The sequence below is a fragment of the Plecotus auritus genome (assembly GCF_963455305.1).
Source record: "Plecotus auritus genome assembly, chromosome: 2".
Classification (NCBI taxonomy): Eukaryota; Metazoa; Chordata; class Mammalia; order Chiroptera; family Vespertilionidae; genus Plecotus; species Plecotus auritus.
The window spans coordinates 7,309,127-7,335,563 of NC_137771.1; the positions used below are offsets into that span (position 1 = coordinate 7,309,127).

The following is a 26,437-nucleotide window of genomic DNA, read 5'->3' on the forward strand; positions in this document are numbered from 1 at the left end:
TTTGAAATGAAATGGGCCTGGATAGGGATTTCTTGAGTGTGTGTGTGTGTGTGTGTGCGTGTGTGTGTGTGTGTGCATACATTTGTCATCCCTTTTTCTTTAAAAGTGTAATTTTTCCTGCTTTCATAGGGATGAGAGAAAAGAGCATAACATTATAAAACAGCAAGGACAGGCAGGATCTTAGGACAGTGGATCCTAGGCTTGGGCGGTAACTGGTCATCAGTCTGTGTCAGGAGTGCTAACAGAATGTGTGTACTTTTTAGTATCAGTGGTTCTTGGATATGAGTCTCTGGGTGATAGAACTGTCCCCAAAGCTTTTCTATGCATTTCCATCTTAAATCTAGCACATAATGTGAATTCTATTGAATTCTATTGACTTATTCTTATGGTTATCATTGACTTATTGTAGTTTTAGATGATATTCTTTATTACAAATTATTTTAAATTATTAAAAATAATTTTAAGTAATGTAAAATATTTTATTATGAAAAACTTTAAACATACACAAAAGTAGAATATCTAATGAACCTTATGCACCCATCACTCAGATTTTTCCCCCTATCACTCAGGTTTTAAGGCAAATCCCAGACCTCATGCCATTTTTATCTATATTTTTGGAATGTATCTCTACAGACTACATACATTTTTGACACACCTACAATAATGTTATCATGTCTGGTGAAATAAATGAGGATTTCTTAGCATCATTAAATTTTAATCCATTTTTCAAAAATGTCTTTTCACTTTAGGCTTGTTCAAATCAGGGTCCAGACAAGGTCTGCACGTTGCATTTGTGGGTCTCTGTTAATTTAGGTTCCCTCTCATTTTTCTCCCATGCTATTATTTTGTTGTGAAAACCAGGTCATTTGCCCTATAGAATGTCCCACATTCTGGATTCGCTGTTTGTGGTGTTACTTAACTTGTCCCCCCACATTTCCTGTAAACAGTAACTTAAATCTACAGATTTAACTGGATTCAGGTTCATTTTTTGTTTTTTTTTTGTTTAGGCCAGACACTTAAAGGTAGTGCTGTGGGCTTCGTATTGCATTGTGTCAGGAGACATGTAATGTTTGGTTGTCTCTCTCAGTGATGCTAAGATTGGTGATTGTGTTCCCGTGGCAGGAACCTGATCCCTTCATGGCAAAATTCTCGGTCAGTCATTCGTAGAAGAGCTTATTCTACATGGATGAACGGTGATGGGATAAATTATTTAATTAGGGGTTACAAAATGATCGCCTTCTAATTCTATCATTTCTAGATCTATTTGGAATTCCTCTGTTTAAAAATTGCTCTTAAGTAAATAAAAAACTTGTTTGAAAATATTTTAGATGAGAAATTGTAATAAAAACAAAATGAGGGAGAAAGGAAACATAGGTAATAATAGATCATTAATTAATATTACCATTAAAGAGCACTCTCTATTTGTTTAGCTGTAAACATAGGTGGTTACACTGCTTGGTGGTGATCAGAGGTTTTAGAACCATGGATCTTGTTTCTCAGCCCTGTGGTGCAACCACGCTGGACTTTTAGCAGCGTTCCCTTCAATTTCTGCAGTTGTTCTTGTGTGGTTAGAAAGAGTGATTGAGGCCTACAACCAGTTGCACTTATTGAACATTTATTGTGTATAGGTTATTCCATGAGGTACTGGGGGAGGGCCTTTGAATAGACAGGGTCAGAGAGAGGTAAGGACAGAAAAGAAACAAAAGAGAAAGTTCTTGCCATCAACTAATTTATAACCTCTTTGGAAACCCATAAAAGGCAACTTTGGTAATTTTGGGGCAGTGCAGCTGAGTGCAATTAATAATAGTAACAGAATAACTGAATTTTTTCTCTTTGCATACAGGTGGTGTTAGCAAAGCATGTGTATGAGCAGGTTTTACAAACGCTGGACAATCTCGTGTATAGTGAAGACCTGAATAAGTTTCCAGTCAGTGCCGCCTCCTCACCTTGCCCTAATTCTCCTCTGCCTCCCCTCAGTACCTGTGGAGAACCTTCCCTTGAAAGGAAGGAGAATGGATTGTTCAGCCACTCCAGCCTTTCTAACTCTTCTCAGAAGTCCTTGTCTGTGAAGGAGGTCAAATCCTTTACCCAGATTCAAGCCAACTTTTGTATATCAGAGCTTCAAGTTCAGCTAAGTGGAGATCTGACCTTGGGGGCCCAGGGGCTTGTGAGCTTAAAGTTTCAGGATTTTGAGGTGGAATTCAATAAAGACCATCCTCAGACCTTATCCATTCAGATTGCCCTGCGTTCTCTGCTGATGGAAGACTTATTGGAGAAAAATCCGGATTCTAAATATAAGAACCTGATGGTGTCTCGGGGAGCCCCTAAGCCATCAAGTTTAGCACAAAAAGAATATCTTTCTCAGTCTTGCCCTTCGATATCCAATGTGGAGTATCCTGATATGCCTCGCTCTCTCCCTTCCCACATGGAAGAAGCTCCTAATGTCTTTCAGCTGTATCAGAGACCTACCTCGGCATCCAAGAAGAAGCAAAAGGAAGTCCAAGACCAGGACTGCCCCTTGACCCCACCTCCTTCTCCAACAGTAGATGAGCCCAAGACACTTGCTGGAAAGAGTAAATTTGATGATTCTTTGGTCCACATCAATATATTCTTGGTGGATAAGAAACATCCAGAATTCTCTTCCATTTACAACCGAATTAACCGGAGCATTGATGTTGATTTTAACTGCTTGGATGTGCTCATCACACTGCAAACTTGGGTCGTGATACTAGATTTTTTTGGAATTGGTTCCACTGCAGACAACCATGCAATGAAGGTACCGATGCCCGAGGATATTCTACAAAACGTGAAGTCGGAAGCAAATGCTCTGCCGGAGCCTGAACTTCAGGACCCAGTTAACACCAAGCTGGATCTCAAGGTATCAGCTCCCTTTCACTCCTTGAAGTTCTAAGAATGACTTTTAGTTTGTTTATTGAAATTCGATCATCATGCATTTACTCTAGAAAATAGATCCATTGGCAGGGGAAATATATATATATATATATGTGTGTGTATATATATATATATATGTATATGTTACAAAAGGGTAGACAATGGCTTAGAAAAGGTTTGAGTGTAAATCCCATCTGGAGGCAGGGAAAGTAAACGGTTTAAAAAACTTCCTTTGGTTTGTATAATTCAGTGGAATTACTTAGTTCCTCTGAGCCTCAGTTTCCTCATCTTCCATCATCTAATTAAGATAACAGATGTAGCTGGTTTCATAAGACAACAGGACTGGATAACTGCCCCTCAAAAATTAACTTTTTTAGAAGAAGAACTTTTTAAAAAATGTTAATGTGAAGATTTTCAACTATATCACAAACAGAGGGAATCTATACTAATGAAAGCCTAGGTGGCCGTCACGTCCTCATGCTGTCATGCCATCACGCTGTCACAGTCCATCACCAGGGTGGGCAGGGCTTGACTCTGTGTGTACGACGCGGGGGCGGGTCCTGGTGGCTGCTCCATGTGGCTTCCGCTGGGGGTCCTGTGGCCGCGTGTGCCGCGGAGGCGGGACCCCTGGCTCTGGCCTACCTCTTTGGGGCAATCCATCGAAGATGGGTGGGTGGGGTCTACCTCTTTGGGGCGATCGCTGGGCTCCCACACTGTGAGAGGGCACAGGCCAGGCTGGGGGACCCCCCCCCCGAGTGCACGAATTTCGTGCACCGAGCCACTAGGCTATATATATAAAAGGCTAATATGCAAAGTGTCCCCTTGGGAGTTCGACTGGAAGACCATGAGTTCGATTGCTCGCTATGACGTGCGCTGACCACCAGGGGGCGGCGCGGAAGGAAGGAAGGTCCCAGCTGGCAGCTGGCAGCCAGCGAAGGAAGGCCCTGGCTGGCAGCCGGAAGGCCCCGATCGGCCCTGATCGCCGGCCAGGCCTAGGGACCCTACCTGTGTATGAATTTTGTGCACTGGCCCTCTCATAGTATAATGAACGCCCATGTACCAAACCCTGTGGGAATCATCACATTTACTTTTCTCCTTTTTTCTCTTTGCTGAAGTATTTAAAGCAGATTATAGATATCATTTCATCTGTACAAACTTCAGTCTTTATTCCTGAAAAATACAGACTTTTAAAATATAACTACAATGCATTGTCACATCTAACTACCTTAGCAAGAATTCCTTGGTACTACGTATCCCCTGATTGTCTCAAAAATGCTCGCTTACTTGTGCATTGTAGAGGAATGAACGATTTAAAAAGCTTCATGTCTTTCCTTTGAGGTCTACAATTCAGTGGAATACTTTGCTTTCCTGAGCCATAGTTTCCTCATCTACAAAACGAGGAGAATTAAATGACGGACGTTTGAATTTTTTGAATGGAGATTCAAATAAGATTCACACGTTACAGTTGTGTCATGTCTCTGAAATATGTTAATTAAACCAGTTTTCCTTCTCTTTTATTCCCCCCTCCCCCCATGCAGTTGACTTGTAGAAACTGGGTTAGTGTGCTGTAAGGTGTCCCACATCTCGGATTTGCCATTTGATTCTTTTATCTTCTAATTTTAGAAATGGAAGTTAGTTCTAGAGACTTGATCAGATTCAGGTTCGAGTTTTTGGTAAAAACATTTTTTAAGTGGTGCTGAGTGCATCCTGTTACATTATGCCAGGAGGTATAAGACATCTGGTTGGCCCACTTTTAGTGATGCCCCAATTCATGCTAAGATAGGGGGTTCAGGTGGTGACAGCATAGACAAGCAGCCATAGAGAAGACACTGCAGAACCTGGATTGTAGATTGCCCCGTTGAGTTCCTATCTTATCGGCTCTCTGCTTAGTCCTTAGATTATGGTTGGACTGGCTGAAGAAAGCTGAAATGAAATTGGCATCCATTTGAAGTTTTACCTTTCTGCTTCTTCCTTGACTTTGTTCTGTTGTTCTGTTGAAGGACACCCTCTCCCATCCTCCCCCGCAAGTAACATTTGTCTTACTTTGTTTTCTGTGTGTTTAGGTTCATTCACTCTCTCTCGTGCTGAATAAGACCACCAGTGAGCTTGCTAAAGCAAATGTGTCCAAATTAATGGCACACCTGGAAATGATTGGTAAGTGGGGAAAAATCAAACTTGCAAAATCTGGTAAGAATTTGAACATCTTGCTCACAAATCTAATTGTCCTCACATGCTGAGTAAGGTGTGGAATCAACGGCTTGATTGTGCTTATTGGCCTGGCCATGGTTTATGACAGTGATTCTCAGGTACTGCCTTATGGATGAGAATCATCTGGTCATCTTGGTAAAAATGCAGGTGTCTGGCACAGTTACCTCCCTCCCGCCCCCATCTCAGGAATCTGATTCAGGAGGTTGGGATGGGGCCCTAGTGTCTGTGGTTTTAACAAACTCTATCTGGTGATTATATAATTTTTTTTGGTCTAAACTGGGACATTTTTGAGAGTGAAAGGAGGCATTATTAATAATTACATCTGGGGAACGATTATTCGCTAATTACACTTGGTGTGTAACAGGCTGTTTCTGGGAATCTAGGGCATATGTTCGTTTTATCTATTACAGTAAAGACGGGGAGCCACCAATAGGGAGTATGATTTTTAGGCAGGAAGATATTGTAGCAAACCTGGCATTTTTTTTTTTTTTTTTAATCCTCACCTGAGGATATGTTTTTACTGATTTGAGAGAGAGAGAGAGTGAGAGAGAGAGAGAGAGAGAGAAACATCAATGTGAGTGAGAAACATCGGTTGCCTCCCATATGAAACCTTTTGGTGTACAGAATGACGCTCCAACCAACTGAACCACCTGGCCAGGGCCCTGGCATTCTTTCCAGTGGGACTCTGTAAGTTGCAATTCTTGTAGAAAAACTGTCATCAGCTACATCAGATTTTAAATAGTAGGGATCTCTAAAGTGAATAAAACACTATTCCTTCCTTAAGGACCAGGTAATGAAATATGGACGACTAAAAGGCTCAAATGTTGACCCTGTCTTTAAAAACAAGAATGTCTTTTGGGGGAGGAATGAACTGAACTTGAGGTGTTTCTGCCTGGTATAAATCAGTGTCTAAAAGCTGCCTAGCAGAGATAGTTCTTAAAATTGGAGAAGCTTGGGTATTTCTTAGAGGACATTAAGAATAAAAAATTAGTATGTGCTTTTGACTCATTGGGAGCTGAACTAGACATTGTTGTGTAATGCTAATTATGATGATAAAATTTTATAGAAGCAATAGTTCAGCATATTTCTTCTTACTATCCACCCCCTGTTGAGAATGACTCAATATAGGTTCACTGCTCAGATGCCCGAGTTTCAGCATCCTTTCTGCCCACCTTCCAGGGGCCTCCCTGCTGCAGTGTCAGAATCTTTAGTGTCTATCTCATTAATACTGTTTTTATTTATTTTTTATTAAACCATACCAAAACCACTTAAGGTTGCTTGAATATCTGACATATGTCTAATAATTCCTTTTCATTTTTTAAATCCATAGTACAATGAATAGAACGGAGGATATTTCACTAATTCTAATTAGGGGTCTACTCTCAGAATGGATCATGCTCCTGTCTGTAGTTGTAAATGCTTTTCTCTTTAAATTGTGTATGCATTTAGTTTAATTTCTCTCCTGTTCTAAACGTTCAAGTGTGATGTTGCTGTGCCATTTCAGTCCCCTGCGGACTTTTGCACTGAGACTACTGGAAAAATTGCATAAAACATTTTTTTTTTTTTGGGGGGTGTGTTGGAATGGGAAAATTTGTTTTTGTCATGTAGTTTGATTAAATGGTGCGAAGTCTGAGGCACGTGTATGTCAGTTTTTGTTTCAGACACATTTAAGGTGTGTGACAAAAAAGGGTATGTAATGTGTTCTAATCTAATATCCCCAGAAGGAGACCTGGCCTTGCAGGGCAGCATCGGGAGCCTGTCTCTGAGTGACCTCACAGCCCACGGGGAGTTCTACAGGGAACGGTTCACCACCAGGGGGGAAGAAGCACTCATCTTCCAGACTTTTAAGTAAAAACCTTGATTTTTCTCACTTGACATTTTGTCATTATTGCTGCTTGTTTCAAATTCGTGTTGACTAATCAACGAAGAAAAGACTTAAAAAATTGACCTTCTTACATAAAACTGGTATGATCTAGTTGTGAGGAAGCCTGATTTCTGTCGAAATGGGTCTGTGCCGAAGTGGGCTCCTCAGGTTTCATAAACAGATGGGCATGATTGAAATACTTCTGATTGCTGAAAACCCTGGGCTCATGCCGCTCTCCCACTGACTGGTTATGTGATCATAGGCAACTCATTCCATCTCTGTGCATCTGTTTTTCTATCTAAATGTTGAGGGACTAAGATCAGTTTCCATCAAACTGTAAACATTCTAAAACGATTGCAGCCTGAGAAAGTTGTTGAAGATACAGGTGTTAAATTACATCGTGCATTTTTTTTTTCTGTAGAAACAATCTATATTGAACCTTTTCAGTTTTAGAATTTAGAAGGCATCTTTAGGCCTACATAGTTATTAAAAGGCAGAAAGTTTAAAATGGTGGTTTTTCAACCTTTTGGGGAGCTGTTAGAAAATATAAATATCCAGCTATTCCCCCTGATATTTTGGTGTAGGGTAATGCTCAATCCTCCCCGCCCCCCAATTTGCCAAAGTGATTCTAATGTTCAACCAGAACGGAGAAAACCTGTTTCTAAAGATATCTGGGAACTTTTTCTTTCATTTTCAGGGGGAGTATGTCATACTGTACTGAGCATTTAGTTTAGTTTCTATTGTTACCTACCACAGTGGTTTGGTTCTGTAATAAATGAGATAATTAATATAAAACTCTTAATTCTCTGTCACAGAATAGGTACTTAGCTAATGTGAGATCCTCTCCCCAGTGACTGTATCCTGTATATTAATTTATTATTATGACACCATGCTCCATACTCCAGTAAATTCAGAATCATTCGTAAGGTTTTCTAATTTGTCTTGGAATGTAGATGCTAAGCCTCTTTGGCCTACATTTCACTGGAGTTAAAATAAGACTTCTTTCTGCCTCCAGAAGAGTTTTCCCCAGGAACTGGTTTGGTTGCCCAGTTTTCTTACACATTGTTTCATGGTCTTATTTTTATTATCTTTTAAACCCATATTGTGACAATCATTGCTAGAACAGAGTGAGCAGGAATAATTGCTTTTCCTTAAAGGCCCAGGTGAAAGTTCTGAACCACAGGTGGCTTGTGAGTGAGTTCTGGAATCCAGAGTGAGTTAGTGCCTGGAGCTGCCCACCTGTGTGTAGCCCTGGCTGTCTCACACCAGCCTTTTATTTCACATTCTCAACACCTGCCGAAGCTCAGAAAGGGAGTGATTATTGGAGTTCACTTGGTAAAACTTGATGTGGATTTCCATTTTAATCATTAAGTGTGTCCTCTAGGGAAACCCCTAGCTCAATCCAAGTTGTCTTCAAATACTAACTTGTATCTTGCTGCTGTTTGAGTCACATTTTTGCCGTTGCTAGGTACGGACGGCCCGACCCTCTGCTGCGGAGGGAACACGACATTCGCGTGAGCCTCCAGATGGCCTCGGTGCAGTACGTGCACACCCAGCGCTTTCAGGCGGAGGTGGTGGCCTTCATTCAGCACTTCACTCAGCTGCAGGACGTCTTAGGGCGCCAGCGGGCGGCCATCGAGGGGCAGACGGTAGGTAGCCACATTTCTCCAAGGTGCCTTTTCAGTTTGACTGATGAGTGGAACTTTTAAGCCGCTAAAGCTAAACCTGGAAAATGTCACTAAAGGTAATTAGGTAACTTAATGCTTACTAATGTCCTCCATGTAGCTGGTTATCTATAGAAATCTTGCTGTAATCTGAGACTTATATTTCTTATTCATTGTATTGTGTTCTAGTTACCTTTAAAGTTTAGCTTTAACCTTCTCTAAAAATGATTAATGAAATTTATGGATAATACTTAAGCCCTTCTAGGACTTTAGTGAGGATTCTTCTATTGGAAAGTGGTCCTGAAGGATATATATAAAGAGGGTTTTTTCAAATAGAATTAGAAATTCCCAAACTGCTTCTTGCTCCCTTAATGTCTTGGGAGTCTTTCCATGGCACATCCTGGGCCAAAAGAAACACCTAATGGCTTCCCATTTACCAAGTAATTAAGACTAAACAATTAAATAAGTACATATGTCCTAACAACTTAGTAGCTGTTTGAAAAATAATAACACATAAGTGAAAGAATAATATTTTTATTTCATTCTCAAATAACCACAACTTCTCAAACTTGGAATTGGATTGGACATGACAGCCCTCATTTCCTGTTCCGCATTTACGTTCTTATGGTTCTTGCTTTTTGTCACAGCAGCTGCTTAAGACCTAGCTTCACAAAGATGAGACATATTGAAAGGATGTCACATGATTTAGTATTGAATATGAAGTAACTCAAGCTAGTTGTTTGCATTATGCGGTGTCTGACAGATGACATGTTTACCTAAAACTTTACCATGGCCTGGCCGCCCACTTGTGAGTGGGCAGCAGCATCCTGCAGTGCCCTGGTGCAGCTTGGGAACCACAGAAAACAATTATAATGTAGCTCTATTTTGTAAAATATATTTTTATTGATTTCAGAGAGGAAGGGAGAGGGAGAGAGAGCTAGAAACATCAATGATGAGAGAGAATCATTAATTGGTTGCCTCCTGCGCCGCCGCCCCCTTCAGCCCCCCCCCCCCCCCCCCCCCCCCGCCATTGACCCTGAAACCAGGCATGAGCCCTGATGAAATTGAACCGTGATCTCCTGATTCATAGGTTGATACTCAATCACTGAGCCACACCGGCTGAGCTGTGACTTGCTTTCTTTGGTCACTGTGTTAATAAGGTTCATTCAGATTTATTACATGTGATTGAATTTAATTTATTTTCACTGTTATATTTCATTGTGTATAATAACACACATGGTTTATTCACTTTCCCGTTGAGCACTTGGGTTGTTTACAGTGTCTCCAATGTACATGTCTGTGTTAGAGTTTTTCTGAGATACTTAGGAGTGGAATTTCTGGGCCAGAGAGAGGCACATATTTCTCTTTGTAAGATAATGCCAGGTTGGTTTCAGAAATGGCGCCTCCATTACATACTCCCACAGACAATGTGTAAGAATTCCTTTCATTCATAGCTTTGCCAACACTTGTATTGTCAACCTTTATGTTTTGGGTCAGTTACTGAGTGTAAAATGGTATTGTGGTCTACATATGCTTTTTAAAAAACCTTTTAAATTGATGGAAAGCATATGGTTCATATAGGAAAGTACAGAAAGTGTGTTACCTTCATGCATACACTTTGGGAATAACCCTTTTTCATAATCTTTTTCCATCTTGCTTTGCATTTTTCATAGCAATTCTGTTTAATAATAACTATGTAATCCAGCAAGTTAGTTTTCTTAACCCTTTTCTTGTAATGCTTCCATGAGTATCTTTGTGCCCATAGTTTATTTTTGAATACTTCTGAATTATAGGTTTGAATCCTGTAAATGGTATTAAATACTTAAGTGGTATTATTTTATAGGATTGAATCCTATAAAACCATGAACATCTTTGTGACTTTCAGTTCAACTTTGCTAAACGTTGTCTGTTAGAATTATGTACATTTAAAACAATTATTTTTACATGTGTTTAAACTGTAATAAGTAATTGTGAAGAACCAGTTGGGTTAGGAAAGTACACACTGCATTACAGAGTAATTGGGTTTAACTTCCTGGGGAGGAAGAAATTAAATAGGTCAGTTTTAAATGATATAGGACAAGCAGAAGGTAAAGGCATATTTTTCTGTTTTGAATAGTGCTAAATGTGTGGCCTTTGAAGAAAAGCCAGTCTTCTCAAGGATTTTTAATCCAGCTGTTTGAATTACTTAGATTTACAGAGAGAGCTAAAGACCTACTTTGTTTGCAGATAAGATTAAGAGGTTATTTTGTTTGAAATTTAAATTCCTTTCTCCTAATATTGTACTGTTGACAGGTGGTATTATCTACCTTTGACTTGTACCTGGATTTCTAGTCGTACATTTTCTAATGTCTACAAATACTGATCTGGTGGGACTTTAAATTTGTTTTTAATCTTTTTTTACAAAATTTTTTTAATGACTTGAGAAAGAGAAAGAGCAGGGGAGGGAGGGAGAGAGTGAAGGAGGGAGAAAGAGATTAATCTTGATGCTTGAAATTAGAAGAACATCATTTACCTAAATCATTTACCTAATTTGGGCCAAAGAGAAATTGTTTTCTGTCTTTCTTTATTTTTTTAAATATATTTTTTATTGATTTCAGAGAGAAAGGGAGAGGGAGAGAGAGATAGAAGCATCAATGATGAGAGAGAATCATTGATTGGCTGCCACCAGCACACCCCACACTGGGGTTCGAGCCCACAACCCGAGCATGTGCCCTCACTGGGAATCTAACCGTGACTTTCTGATTCATGGGTCGACCCTCAGCCTCTGACCCACGCCAGCCGGGCTCTTTATTTTAATTTAATTTTTCAATTTAAATTTTTGTTTATCCTCACCTGAGGATATTTTTGCCATTGATTTTTAGAGAGAGGGGAAGAGGAGGAGGAAGGGGAAGAGAGAGAAAGAGAGATGGAGGAGAGGGAGGGAGACACATGCCTCGCGCACATGCCCCACCTGGGGCTGGGGGTTGAGCCTGCAATCCAGGTATGTGCCCTTGACTGGGAATCCAACCTGCGACCGTTTGGTCCAAGGGCCAATGCTCTAACCACTGAGCAAAATCGGCCAAAAATACAGCTGTTTCCTTTATTTTTTACCCCAGAAGTATGATATAGGTATCCTGTGTCTTCTACTTTACATGGTGTCTCTTATATTAAACTTCTTTACTCACTGAGGAACTGGAGTACAGAATTTTGGTGGAGTTAAGACATTCACTTTAGAAATCTTGGGACAGGAATCTGGAGTCTGGCTATTGCCACTATAAGCTGTGTGACCAGTGGCGAGTTATTTTTCTTGCTCTTCTTCTGTTGACTCAGTTGTAGAAGGAAAATGGAGATAGAAAAAGAAAGTGTGCTTTACATTCAATTAATAATCATTTATATTAACGATGCTTCGGAGTTTTCAAAGTATTTTCATATATAGTCTCTCATTTGATCCTTATGACAACCTTGTTTGTTCATTTCTTCAATTATTTAGTGAATGTTTATTGTGGAATGATGTGTCATACATTGTGCCAGGTGCTGGGAATATAATGGAAAACAAGAAACACATGGTCATTGACCGCATGGAGCTTATATGTTAGTGGGAAGATAGACACATGAAAAAAGATAGTTATGATGATAACTGATGATAGACACATGAAAAAAGATAGTTATGATGATAACTGATGATAGACACATGAAAAAAGATAGTTAGTTATGATGATAACTGATTAGGTTAGGCAGTGGCTCATCTAATATATAAAAATATTTTCTTAACACTATTTTTTGAAAAGCAGTTTTTCATTTTGATGAAGTCCAATTTCTTTACTTTATGGTTAGTGCTATTTGTTTTTTTTTTTTTTTATCAAAGAACCCGTTGCCTACCACAAGGTGGCGGAAATTTTCTCCTTTGTCCTCTTTTGGAAGATTTATAAATTAGAAATCAGTAACAAGGAGATAATGAAAAACGCCAAATATTTGAAAATCAGACTACACACTTCTAAATAACCCATGGGTCAAAGAAGAAACCACAAGGGAAGTGGAAACATATTTTGACCTTACGATAACTAAATCATTGCATGCTAAAATTCATGGGATGTGCTTAAAACAGTAGAGAAAAATGTTCAGTAAATGCTTATTTTATATTTAAAAATAAAGATTTAAGACCAATGATCAAGGCTTTCATCTTAAGAAGCTAAAAAAAAGAAAAGCAAGATAAAACTAAGTAGAGGAAAGAACATAATAAAGAACAGAAATTACTTATTTCGAAAACAAACAATAGAAAAAAATGAAACATTCATGGAACACTACACCAACAACCAGAGAATATACATTCTTTTTAAGTTCTAATCTTTATACCAGGCTTCAATAAATTGGTTCTTTGAAAAGACTTATGAAAAATGATAAACCTCTACTTATAATAATAAAAAGAAAGAAATGAAACAAAAACCACCACTATAAGGAAGGAGTGGGGGACATTGCTACAGAACTTGCAAATATTAAAAAGATAAGGGAACCTATGAAAAATTTCATGCCAGCAAAATGACAATTTAGATGAAGTGGACAGACTCCTTTTAAAAAAACTATCTACAGTTAACATCATATTTAATGGTGAAAAACAATGTTTTCCCCCAAGACAGCAATTTTCAACAGGTATGCCACAAGAATTTTTAAAACATGCCAAACCTGACTATTTAGTCAGGGTCCCTGATCTCTTTTCCCTTAGATTGTCAAATAAAAAAAAATGATAACAGCCAATACAACAATATTTGTCTGGTGTGAATGAATCAAAATTATACCTATTTTTAACTCTGTGGTGGTTATAGGGTATACTAGTACTCTGTATGATTTTAGGTGTTTTAGTTTTATAAATTAATGGAGCTTTTTGGAGACCTGAGCTCATTTGATTGTAAAATTAGGGAATTAATTGATCCTCTGAGTCCCTTCTCTTTTCTCTTGTAGGTGCGAGATCAAGCCCAGCGCTGCTCACGGGTTCTCCTGGATATCGAGGCTGGTGCTCCTGTTCTCCTTATCCCAGAAAGTTCCAGATCAAACAATCTGATTGTAGCAAATCTGGGGAAGTTGAAAGTCAAGAACAGGTTTCTCTTTGCTGGTTTTCCTGGGACCTTTTCCCTACAAGATAAGGTGAGCAATTAGTACCCATTCCCTTGTCAGCTGAACTAGCATTTGAACACCAATTGAAAAATTCATGTGTTGCTGTGAGATGTTCCTAACTGCTGTTAGTGTATGTGATCTTGAAGAATTATTACTATTGTTTAATCCTCACCCAAGCATATTTTCTCCATTGATTTTTAGAGTGTAAAGGAGGGTGGAGGAAGGGAGAGAGAAAGAAACATCGACTGGCTGCCTCCCGCATGCGCCCCAAGCCTGGGCAGGGAGCAAACCTGCAACCGAAGTATATGTGCCCTTGACTGGGAATCGAACCTGCGACCCTACAGTCCTCGGGCCGATGCTCTTAACCACTGAGCAACTGGCTAGGGCTTGAAGATTTATTTTTGACATTTTATTGACATTTTATTAACATTTTAATAGAGATAGTAGAAATTATAACCTTTACTAACTGTATGTAGTAAGTTATTTCATCAAACAAACCAACAGAACCAATCTTCCATCTTTATAATGCTTTCCTCACTGTTTGACCTCAGAATAATCAACTTTTTACACTACTTGGCTTTTTCAGGGTACCTGATTTGGCCCAAGGTTTATCTGAAGCCATTAAAAAATATCTTTATAATAAAGTCTTATACAGATATTGCTCTATAGTTTAAAATTATATTAGAACTTATTTATTTCTTACAATAATGTTTGGTGGTAATTGGCATGAGGATTGCTGTTGTTTCATTTTACATTTGGAAAAAGGGGGACTCATTGAGAATAAATGATAAAAATGGGAGCACCACCCTAGCCGGTTTGGCTCAGTGGACTGAAGGGTCCTGGGTTCGATTCCGGTCAAGGACACATACCTCGGTTGCAGGATTGATCCCCAGCCCCAGTCTGGGCTGGTCCAGGTGCGCGCGGGAGGCAACCAATTGATGTGTCTCTCTCACATTGATGTTTCTCTCTCTCTGTCTATCCCCCTCCCTTCCACTCCCCTTAAAAATCAATGGGAAAATATCCTTGGGTGAGGATTAATAAAACAAAAAAGGAAAAAAAAAAAAAGAGAGCGAGCACCTGGTAATCACAGACTTAGTGCCAAGAGGACATGGAGGTGGTCTGATGAGCCCCTCCCACTCATATTTGCACTGAGGAGACTGGTAACATTGCTGGAACTAGAGGTGTCTTGTTCTTTTTTCCCTGTGTGTTTTGATGGCACCTTGCTAGTTTCCACAGCAGCTTTTCAGTCTATCTGCTTGTTCAGTGCAAACTCACTTTAGCTTGTCGGAATAGCACTTACTGAAAACCCCAGCAAGTTATGCTCATTTTAGTCTACTAACAGCTAATAACCCTGGGAGAGAGATGGCCGTTGAAGGGGGAGGTGTACATAAAATTGGATTTAATTGTAAGATCTTATGACTGACAATATTAACAGTGAGACGCTTATTGAATGCTTATTATACACCAGCCTATGCTCTTTACATATTTGTTCACTTTGTTCTCATTAGTAACCTAAGAGGTATCTAGTATTATTAACACCATTTTTCCAGATAAAGAAATTGAGACTTAAAAAGATTAAGCCACCCTACCTGGTTTGGCTTAGTGGATAGAGCATCGGCCTATGGACTGAAGGGTTCCAGGTTCGATTCCGGCCAAGGGCACATGCCTAGGTTTTGGGCTCGATCCCCAGTGGGGGGTATGCAGGAGGCCGCCGATCAATGATTCTCTCTCATCATTTATATATATATCTCTCTCTCTCTCCCTTCCTCTCTGAAATCAATAAAAATATATTAAAAAAGATTAAGCCATTTCTTTTGGACGGTACAGGTAGTAAGGAGGTCATGTGGACCTCAGACTCAGATGTGTATGCTCCCATGCTGCACCCTCTTAGCTGTGATTTGATTTTACCTCCCGGGATTAGGATTAGGTTAATGTGGGGAAATAAGCTGACAAACGCTGTTCCTGTTATGTGTCTTGAGTGGCCCTTACTGCGTAGCTATAGCTCTTTGAATTTTCTGAAGCGTGGGGCAGTGAGTTCATTAAAATAACTTGGATTCAAGAACTCCAAAGATTATGACAGAAAAGATATGAATGAGCAGTTACTGTTTGCCTCTCTAGGTAGAGAAAGAAAAGCAGGTGAAAGAGCATGAGTGGGGTGGTAGTCCTTACCAGGACGTTGCCAAGGACCACAACTCAGTTCAGAAAGTAATAGGAAGGTAATATTTGTTGGCAATGCTTAAACTCAAGTAATGTTATGATTTTCAGTTACTGTCTCTGTATTTTTTATTTCTTTTACTTTTCACTCATTCATTTACTCACTGTCATTAACGTAAACATCTTGAACCGAAGATATTTGATTCAGTGAGTGGGAATGGGTGGAGGAAGGAGAAGAGTGAAGATGGGACAGTGACAATCGTAGGAACCACATCCATGTGTTGTAACCTTGGGCTCTGGACCCAGAGTGGGGGTGTCTGCACAAAGGGCTGGAGGTCATGTTGTCCATATATCACCTTCGTTATAGCCACTCGCTCAGATGAACCAGATTTGGTGATCAGAGCAGAGGCTGCAGTGTTTAGCGATGCAAGGGAAGGGCCGCACCAGGTTTACCCAGGCTCAGAGGCATCCCTTCAGGCAGAGCTGACGACTGAGGCTGCTGGTCACCTCCTGCGAGAAGCCCTCGTGTTGGAATAACAGGCCTCACTGCCAGAGGCTGCGTTTACTGGGAGAAACAGGCTCCCACTCATGTATTTTTGTTAGTTTGTTAATCCTCACCTGAGGATATTTTTTCCATTGATTTTTAGAGAGAGTGGAAGGAAGGGAGGAGAAGGGGAGAGAGAGAAAAAAAATATATCTATTGGTTGCCTCTTGCACATGCCCCAACTGGGGCCAGGGATTGAACCTGCAACCCAGGTACTTGCCGTTGACCAGGAATTGAACCCATGACCCTCCAGAGAGTAGGCCGATACTCTAACTGCCAAGCTACATGGGCCAGGGCCACTTATGTGTGTTTTTTGCAACGGTAAAAGTGAAATCCACCACCATTGGTCTTTTCACAGTAGGCCTACTAGGGAACTAGTAACCTTGGCCTTAATGAAGTAAATCGCTTTTCATAGTTGGGATATAAGCATTTTTCTGTTTGCTGATTTAAAGAACATAAAAGAAAGGTTCATTCATAAAAAGAAAGATTGGTAACTGCTTCTAAACTTTCTTATTCACTTCTCCTTAGTATGAAGTGTTTATAATTAACACTAGAGACCCGGTGCGTGAAATTCGTGCATTGGGGGGTTGGGGGCGGGTGGTGTCCCTCAGCCCAGCCTGCACTCTCAATCTGGGATCGCTCTCACAATCCAGGACTGCTGGCTCCCAACCACTCACCTGCCTGCTTGCCTGATTGCCCCTAACCGCTTCTGCCTGCCAGCCTGATCACCCCCTAATCACTCCCCTGCCAGCCTGATCAACGCCTAACTGCTCCCCTGCTGGCCCGATTGCCCATAACTGCCCTCCCCTGCCGACCTGGTCACCCCAAACTGCCCTCGCCTGCTGGCCCGATTGCCCATAACTGCCCTCCCCTGCCGACCTGGTCACCCCTAACTGCCCTCCCCTGCAGGCCGGGTCCCCCCCAACTGCCCTCCCCTGCAGGCCTGGTCCCCCCCAACTGCCCTCCCCTGCTGGCCTGGTCCCCCCCAACTACCCTCCCCTGCTGGCCTGGTCGCCCCCAATTGCCCTCCCCTGCTGGCCCTGTCACCCCTAACTGCCCTCCCCTGCAGGCCTGGTCTCCCCCAACTGCCCTCCCTTGCAGGCCTTGTCCCTCCCAACTGCCCTCCCCTGCAGGCCTGGTTGCTCCCAACTGCTCTCCCCTGCCGGCCTGGTCACCCCTAACTGCCCTCCCCTGCTGGCCCGGTCACCCCTAACTGCCATCCCCTGCAGGCCTGGTCCCCCCCAACTGCCCTCGCCTGCAGGCCTGGTCGCTCCCAACTGCTCGCCCCTGTAGGCCTGGTTGCCCCTAACTGCCCTCCCCTGCCAGCCTGGTCACTCCTAACTGCCCTCCCCTGCCACTTTGGTTGCCCCTAACTGCCCTTCCCTGCAGGCCTGGGTCCCCCCAACTCTCCTCCCCTGCAGGCCTGGTTGCGCCCAACTGCCCTCCTCTGCAAGCCTGATCACCCCCAACTGCCCTCCCTTGCAGGCCTGGTCCCTCTCAACTGCCCTCCCCTGCTGGCCTGATCGCCCACAACTGCCCTCCCCTGCTGGCCATCTTGTGGCGGCCATCTTGTGTCCACATGGGGGTGGCCATCTTTGACCACACGGGGGCAGCCATCTTGTTTGTTGGAGTGATGGTCAATTTGCATATTACCTCTTTATTATATAGGATGATTTGATTTAAACAAACGTATCAGCACCGGTGTTTGCACACGAACATTGTCCCCATCATCACCTCTGGATATTGCATCTTTGTTCCAGCTCTGCTGCCATTACTGCCCAGGGAGTCCTCCTTGGGAACTGTCTTTTGAGTTTATAATAAGTTTTTGGGAACGTATTTGTTTTGTGGTAAATCTTTGTTTTGAGACCTACATATTTTTAGGAAAAGATCAGTTAGAGCCAGAATGGGTAATTAAGTTCAATAAGTACCATTTCTGTTTCTCTACCCTTCCTAAAGTAAAGGACTGATTTTCTCAGATATCCTATATAATAAAAGGCTAATATGCAAATTGTACCCTTTGGAGTTGGACCAACTGGGAATTCGACCACTCGCTATGATGTGTGCTGACCACCAGGAGGTGGCACAGAACAAAGGAAGGCCCCAGCCGGCAGCAGGAAGGCTCCTGCCGGCAGCTGGCAGCAGGGAGAAGGAAGGCCCCAATCGGCCCTGATCGCTGGCCAGGCCTAGGGACCCTACCTATGCACGCATTTCGTGCACCGGGCCTCTAATATCTATATATGGGCTCACAAGCTGACACTGAAGTTAGCCTAACAAAGAATTGCCAAACTATCTCAAGAAAGTTTTGTTAAGTAAGACAGATAACTGTATATAGTTTGCAGCATTTTAATGAAAAAATTTCCCTGTATTTGTTTTTGAGGATTTGATTTTAAGTGGCAGTGCATACAAGGATCGCTTTTTCTTCAAGGTATAATATGCTTTTTTGCCTCCTGGTTATTCTGAAAAACCTTATGGGATTCAGCAGTCAATTCACACTCTTATGCTTAAAAAAAGGAAATTTAAAAAATTAACCCTTTAAAGTATCTCATTGGGAAAGTCTGCTTATCGTGTGTGTGTGTGTGTGTGTGTGTGTGTGTGTGTGTGTGTGTGTGTGACTTTCCTCCTGTGTAGAGAAGTTCTGAAGGACTATGAAAAGCAATTGCTTTTCTTTTTCTCTCTTTCCTTTCCTTTCCTTCTCTTTCTTTCTTGCTCTCGCTCTTGCTCTAGGTAGTAAGTTCTTGGTGGTGTATTTTTATTTCCTTAAACCCTAGAAAAGCCTTATCATACCTTTTGCATACTAGTGGTTGTTCTGTAGAATTCCATAAGGGCTGCTTGGAGTGTGCTGCCTGTGAAAGATCTGTCATCAGATAAACATATCTGTGAAGCTTGCCTCCGACGTGTACAGCCAAGCTCAGTGGACCTAGGCCTATATAAAGTGGATAGTTACTTTCCTCACCAAAACTCAGTTTGCATTTCCTATGCCCTTGAATACATTTGCACGTGTGAGGTTTGTCTAGCATGCATCCCAGTGGTTGAAGAACAGGAAGTAATCCTGAAACCAAAGCTTGCGGAGGGGTTATTTGCCTTTGAGCTTTATGACTCCTGTGTGTTTAGAATTGTTTTACATAAATCCATGTCCTAATGAGTGCAGGTTTGAATTTTTTACATATGCTCTTCCTTTCATTTTTCTCAATCATAGCTTTTGCTTAAACCATAATTTCTAAGTCAGCCTCTCAAAAGCTTTGAGTTAATCTCCTCAAGCCATTGATTTACTTAGACCAACTACAGCGAGGATGTAGAGATAAGTCAAATGAAAGAGCAACAAATACTCTCTAGAGTTTAAATAAACTAAGCAAGAGGGAAGGTTTTTAATGTTGAAATACTTAAATAATAGCATTTACCTAGTAATTTGACTTGCAAAAAACATTTCAGAAAGTAAGAACTGGTTTCTTTCACTGTTATGTGTAATTACTACCCAAGATAACCGTGAAGGAGAGCACTGTTACCATCTCCTTCTCGAAGGCTGAGAGGAATAACATGCAAGGCCGCGCTAGCGGAAAACCGCTCTCTCCTCCCCCAGTTCGCTCTTGAGAATGGATAGATGAGAACACTGGTGAGGCACAAGCCGTAGGGATGCAGGGCTCTGAGCCTTGGGCAAAGCAGTCACGGGAAGTTTTCAAGTCAGTTATTGAATCATTTTGGTGAAAAGATTTATCCCTGTGAGCAATTAACTGAAGGCACTAAGTATGTAAGAGCAGGGTGTAGTATTTTCAGTAGAATTATAAAATTTGTTTTACTCTGGATAAGCCCTTAATCTTTATGTCCTTGAACAGAAACATAATAGGAATGGCCAACCGCCTGTGTTTTCCTCCCCCCGCCCCATTGACATACAGTTACTGAGAGAGAGAAGAAATGTGAATCCATGAGGAGAGACTTCCAGAAAGTGCAAACACATTACGTAATTAATTAATTCCATTGGAACCATTGCTGTTAGATACATTTCTTAGAACAATAAGTTCCTCCCCTCCAGTACAGTGACAATATATTATATGGCTGAGAGTTTAGCTTTTGCTTCATTTTACGTAGATTAAACCACTGGCAATTAGCATCTTAACATTTGCTCTTCAGACAAAATACAGTATCTTCCTGCAAAATTGCCACAGTTTTCACCAGGTATTGAATTATATGTAACATCTCTGCAGATAATTACATGTGATGTAAATGTCATGATCCTGTTACCCTTTGCTCATGGGATCAGGTTGTCTTGGGAAGCGCCAAGTGACAGGGTCTTTGAAGAGCCCAGGGACTGGCTGGGATTTCCAGGATAGTAAAGAGACCACCCCCATCCTTGCCTTTTAGCTTTGTTCTGTTTCTTCCAGGAATCAGTGCCTTCAGCTTCGCCAGTGAGCATTCCCAAACACAGCATGAGGAAAACCACAAGCACAGAGGATCCGAAGGACAGCCACGCGGAGGGGCTGTTCATGACGCCTCCTGCTGGAGTGAGTGCAGGCGGCCTGAAGAGTGAGCTCCTACCCAGTACCTCGACCAGGCAGCAAGGGCAGCAAGCCACACCCTCTGTCGGCCAGGTTTCCAGTAGCCCAGGTGAGAGAGGAGAAAGGAACTGTGTGATGAAGGTGGGGAGTTCCTGAGATGGCTGTAGGTGAGGTGGGCAGAGGGGCGAGTGGAAGAGGAGGCTGCCCCCGTAAGGGCAGATGCTGGCAAAGCAATAGCATGTCTTCTGTGCTAATCGAATTTTGACATTGCTTTAGTAGGCTTAAGAAATTTAGGATGTAGACTTAGCATTGGGTGACTTCTAAAGTAGGTTAAATTAGCAAGACACAGTGTAAATAAAGATACTTAGATCATTTGTAAGGATTTTTTTTCTTATAGGTCAAGAGAGTTGCCACCAGATGGTGATATTTATAACTAGAATGATTCCTGCATCCTTAGACACACCTGTTATTCAGACACCATCCTTGCCAGTCACTATTTAATTCTAAAAAATAACTCTTTTATAAAATGTTAGTGTGAATTAGGTAACAACAGAAATACTTTAAATAAAAATTTTTAAAAGACATGGACCATCTAGTCATTGGTTTCCTGCTCTGAAATTTAAGAATGGGTCATCCAGATGAGAGCCTGATTTTGGCCTTTTAGTTTTCAGATGGGTTCTGGTTGGGCGATGGATTGGATAAGTGAGATGCTGCTCCAAGGAGCTCGAGAGGAAAGCAGGATATGATTCGCCACAAAAAAACAGTCCATCGTGGTTGGTCTTCGGGAGCTATGGGACTCGAGCTGAGGGAGACTGCTGACCATCTTCTGTTAGATAGATGTGAGGAAGAGCTGACCCCCGCAGCGCCTTACAGCCCTCGAGGTGACAGGAGTGTGGTTACACGGCTGATTAGTGGCATTATACAATTATCATAATAGTAGTTGTTGAGCACTTACTATGTGACAGACATTATGGCACATGCTTTATGTAAATTATCACACACATTTCATCCTCATAACACCCCTACAAAGTTTTATTTTTATCCCCATTTTACAGATAAAGAGATAAAGGCTGAGAGAGATTAAGTAATTTAACCTGCCCAGTTACTTAGATAGTAAATGGTAGCATTGGACTATGAGCTTAGGCAGTCTGACTCTAGAACCTGAATTCTTTTTTTTTTTTTTTAATATAGTTTATTGACTTTTCACAGAGAGGAAGAGAGAGGGATAGAGAGCTAGAAACATCGATGAGAGAGAATCATCCATCAGCTGCCTCCTGCAACACTCCCCACTGGGGATGTGCCTGCAACCAAGGTACATGCCCTTGACCGGAATCGAACCCGGGACCCTTCAGTCCACAGGCTGACGCTCTATCCACTGAGCCAAGCCGGTCAGGGCCAGAACCTGAATTCATAACCCACTTGGTGTTGCCTTTCGATCTATGTATGTCACACATGCGGAGCACAGGGGTGGGTGCACTCCCAGCACCTTCAGCGAATGTTGTCTTCTGTCGCTATGATGACAGTGCTGGCGAGGAGTGGGAGTAGCCTTACATATAGGAAGGGATTTGGGATATAGAAAGATCTCTTTTCTAACAATATTTCTCCTGACTTTTTATTTCTGGGATTCCTCTATTTGTGTATAAGATTGGATTAGTAGTGGTTTTCATACTTCTTCTATTTATCCCTAGGATTCCATGATGACCCATGGACTCTCTGAAGCCCTTCATTCCTATCCCCTCCCTCCTCCTAAATCAGCTCTACTTTTATCTATTTCACATAGTTTTCAGTATAGTCAAGAAATCAAGAACTAATTTATTTAGTGGCTGCTTAATGCCAGGTGTATGCTGTTAGACATGGTTCCTGCCACCATGTGAATAATGTGGGAATGACATTAAATAAGCATCTAAATATTGGAAGATTAAGATAAATGTTATAGGAAAGACAGAAGAACAGAGAGGACCCAGGTGAGATGGAGAAGGGAGGGCGGCCCCATAGGTAAGGCTGTTCAGACAGCAAAGAGCTTGGCCTTTGGGGAAATAAAGGCCAGTGAGCCTGAGTCTTCATGAGCAAAGTGGGGAATGGCTTAAGGTGAGGCTGGAAAAGTAGGCAGTGGGCTTATGCAGGGTCTTACAGGGCTTAGGGGAGATTTACAGAAAAAAATTGGAATAAACATAGCCATTAAAGTGTGTGAAAGAAGAGAATGTATGTTATGTCTCATTATTTTTGTTTAAAGGGATTATACTGGTATTTTGTGGGCAGAATGGTTTTGTGAGGGCCAGGAGGAATTTGTTGTTATATGGGAGGGGGGTTTATGGTGATCTAAGCAAGAACGAAGGTGGTTTGGATTAGATCAGTGGTGGTGGAAATGGTACACGTGGTATATGTTAGAAAGAGAATTTTGTTGCTGGGAGATTTTGTAACCTTTGGGTAATGTTATCTCTACAGGAGATGCCTGTTGGATGTTCTGGGAGGGATGCATGTTAAGTCAGTTTAATCAAAACCTTTTAATCTCAGCTCGTGTCTCTGGACAGTAGTGAGACGCTGAGGGGTGTGGCACAGTCTACACCTGAGTGGAGGTGGGCAGGCAGGAAGTGTCAACACACAGAGCGTTGCGCAGGGAGGTCCTGGTGCCCGAGGGGAGACGTCTGGGCACCTCGTTTCCTGAAGCAGGCAGTTCTCCACGTTTTCCCAAAGACGGAATGAACTTCCTTTGGCTTTTTAGTTTTGCTCAGGACCAGCCTTTTTTGGGTCTCATTTTCTTCATTCTCTCTCTTCTCTTGGGTCCACGTAGAAGACCATGTCTGCCTGCTGGATTGCATTGTTGTGGATCTGCAAGACATGGACATCTTTGCTGCCGAGAGACGTCCCCGGGAGTATTCTAAGGCCTCAGATGACAGCAGCGGAGATCTGATCTTTCCCTCCTATTTTGTGCGACAGACAGGAGGAAGCCTCTTAACTGAGCCTTGCCGGCTGAAATTGCAGGTGGAAAGGAATTTGGACAAGTGAGTGTTTCATATCTGAATAACTATCACAAGTAGAATGTTAATAAGGTGGAAATCAGTGCTGTTGGGTAGGTGTGAAAGATAATAGGTATTCACCTATTTCTTCATGTAACGTTCATTGAGTTCTGTGTGCTAGACATGAGGGCTGCTACGATGAAAGAACAAACGTCTGCCTTCACAGAGCTTTGCTGAGGGATATAGGAAGGCAAGTAGATGGCTCTAATTTAGTGTTTGAGTCAGTGTTATAGACTGTGCTAGGATTGCAGCAGGTGCCTTGGAAACAGAGGAAGGGACGTACACTTAGCATGGATTTTGGTGTGGGTAGGGAGGTGGTGATGGCAGGGAAGATACTTTGGAAGAGGCGACATTTGGATTATATGTTCCAAATACAGTAGGCTCTGGGCCTGGTATTGCTATTCTCCCTGGAGCTCCAATTAATCAGAATAACTGTTGAGATGCAGTTTTGCCCATTTGACTCTCTTAAACAATCTGAAAGTACTCCATAAACCAGGGGTGGGCAAACTTTTTGACTCGAGGGCCACAATGGGTTCTTAAACTGGACCGGAGGGCCGGAACAAAAGCATGGATGGAGTGTTTGTGTGAACTAATATAAATTCAAAGTAAAGGAGCGAAGGGGAGAGCAAGAGAACCGGATAGAACAGCCGGATCCGGCCCGCGGGCCGTAGTTTGCCCAAGGCTGCCATAAACACTAGTGAATTGACTTTAATTTACCTTTTCATTGGTCTCTCAAAACACAGGATGCTTCTTTCTGTAGTTTAGAACGTTGTTTTAATTGTCATCAGTTCCATGCCTGGCTGGGAAAGGTCTTGAAAATAGGCGTTCCCAGAGCCTACCTGAGTCCACCAGAAGCCGACTCTCAGGGCAGAGCCCAGGTGTCTGTTAACAAGGTCGTCTGGGGGTGTTGGTGCCCACCTGGGCCCGTGCACGACTGGCGGCTGCTGGCCTCAGTGCGCGAGGCCTTCAGTTTGAGGCACTAGTTTTGGAGAAGCAGCAACATTGGCATCTCAACTCCAGGGCGAGATGAGCCGTGGTTGTAAAGTAACGCTTTGAAAAGCAGTCTCCTTGCTGGTATAGAGTGTGATTTGAGTCCCTCTTCGGCCACACCCTTTGCAGTCCTTGGGTTTGGGCAAGTCCTTTTATGTCACTTTTTCGTTTCTTTCTGGATTAATGAAAGAGTTTAGCTGCTCTCACTGGGATTTTTGCATTTCATTCTTACTTGTTATTCAAGTGCTCCTTGGCTGGTGTACAGTTATGGTTGGCATGGGCTATATTTGGTTTTACTGGCTTAGCAGACTTAAGAGGAGCTTCATTATTTAGAAATCGAACACTTTGTTTTCTTTTCAAGTAATGCTTCCCAAAAAAAAAGTGCTTTGCTACTCTCCTTATCTAAACGTTACCCACTTTCATCAGTGTTTATGTGCAAATGGTTATACTCTGTCAGCCCAGATAAAAGGTGACAACTGAACATAAGGCATCCTATCCGCTCCTCACTCCACACCAACAGAAACCCAGGAGGGCACTTGGTAATCCCTTCCAGCTTCTCTTGGTTGGTTGCATCACTGGTCCTTTTTCTCTTTATTGCATGTAGGTTTTCTCTATATACCGCGTAACTTTTTATATTCCCCTTCCACGTGAAATCTGACCCTCTATTTTATGTACTCGGAGCGTGGCGTCTGCAGGACCTATCAGGCCTACTTCGTTCGCCCTGAGGGAGGGTAGAGAAAAAGGTATTCCGTGTGGGGATGAGATGTATTACTCCTCAACCTGGCTTCTTCCACTTCACTCCTGCCGTCTCAGCTGAGACGCGTCACTGACAGGCTTTATCCTAATGTCCCGCTGGGCTTGGGATAAAACACTGATTCCGTCCTTCAGTTATCACTAAATCTGAAGAGTTAAATGAAGAGCTTGTCATTATTTCTTTATTGCTTTTCCAACTATAATGTTTAAAGTATTTCTGAGTCTCATGAGATTTTTTCCTTATTAATATATTCCTTAGTCAACTCATTAAATGTGGGACTTTGTAAATATATATTTTGGAAGAAAGGGGCTTTTTGTAGTTGAAGCATGACACCCAGTCATACTAACTTGCTTCGTTTGGAGCCATATGACATTTTTGTCATTGGAAGTTAGAAATTAACTGTTTGATAATGTAGGTGGGTACTTTTTAACTCTTATATTTGGGTGTGAACTATGTCAATGTCAAGTTAGTGATTTGTTTGTAAAATTTGCCCCTTTTCTTTTTTCATAGAGAGATAAGTCATTCCGTGCCAGACATATCCATCCATGGCAACCTCTCCTCAGTCCACTGCTCCCTGGATTTGTACAAATACAAGCTGATCCGTGGTTTACTAGAGAACAACCTTGGAGAGCCCATAGAGGAATTTATGCGGCCTTATGATTTACAAGACCCAAGAATTCACGTGAGTGAGACCTCATGTTCTTCTGTAACTCCCATTGCCTCAGCGGATGGTCACCCTGTGCATACATGCCTCAATCACCCAGGGAAAGAA

The 26,437-nt window shown here is 42.0% G+C and overlaps 1 protein-coding gene across 6 annotated transcripts in view; it reads left to right on the forward strand.

The window, feature by feature from the left end:
- The window catches only part of VPS13D (vacuolar protein sorting 13 homolog D), a 227,983-nt gene that overhangs the window by 38,196 nt on the left and 163,350 nt on the right, over positions 1-26,437 (forward strand). For all 6 annotated transcript variants that reach the window (XM_080653615.1, XM_080653616.1, XM_080653617.1 and 3 more), the window contains 8 exons: positions 1,844-2,878; positions 4,956-5,046; positions 6,822-6,948; positions 8,433-8,613; positions 13,564-13,746; positions 20,791-21,013; positions 23,696-23,906; positions 26,176-26,347. In XM_080653615.1, the coding sequence (XP_080509741.1) occupies positions 1,844-2,878; positions 4,956-5,046; positions 6,822-6,948; positions 8,433-8,613; positions 13,564-13,746; positions 20,791-21,013; positions 23,696-23,906; positions 26,176-26,347 (2,223 nt within the window). The remainder of the gene's footprint in view (positions 1-1,843; positions 2,879-4,955; positions 5,047-6,821; positions 6,949-8,432; positions 8,614-13,563; positions 13,747-20,790; positions 21,014-23,695; positions 23,907-26,175; positions 26,348-26,437) is intronic.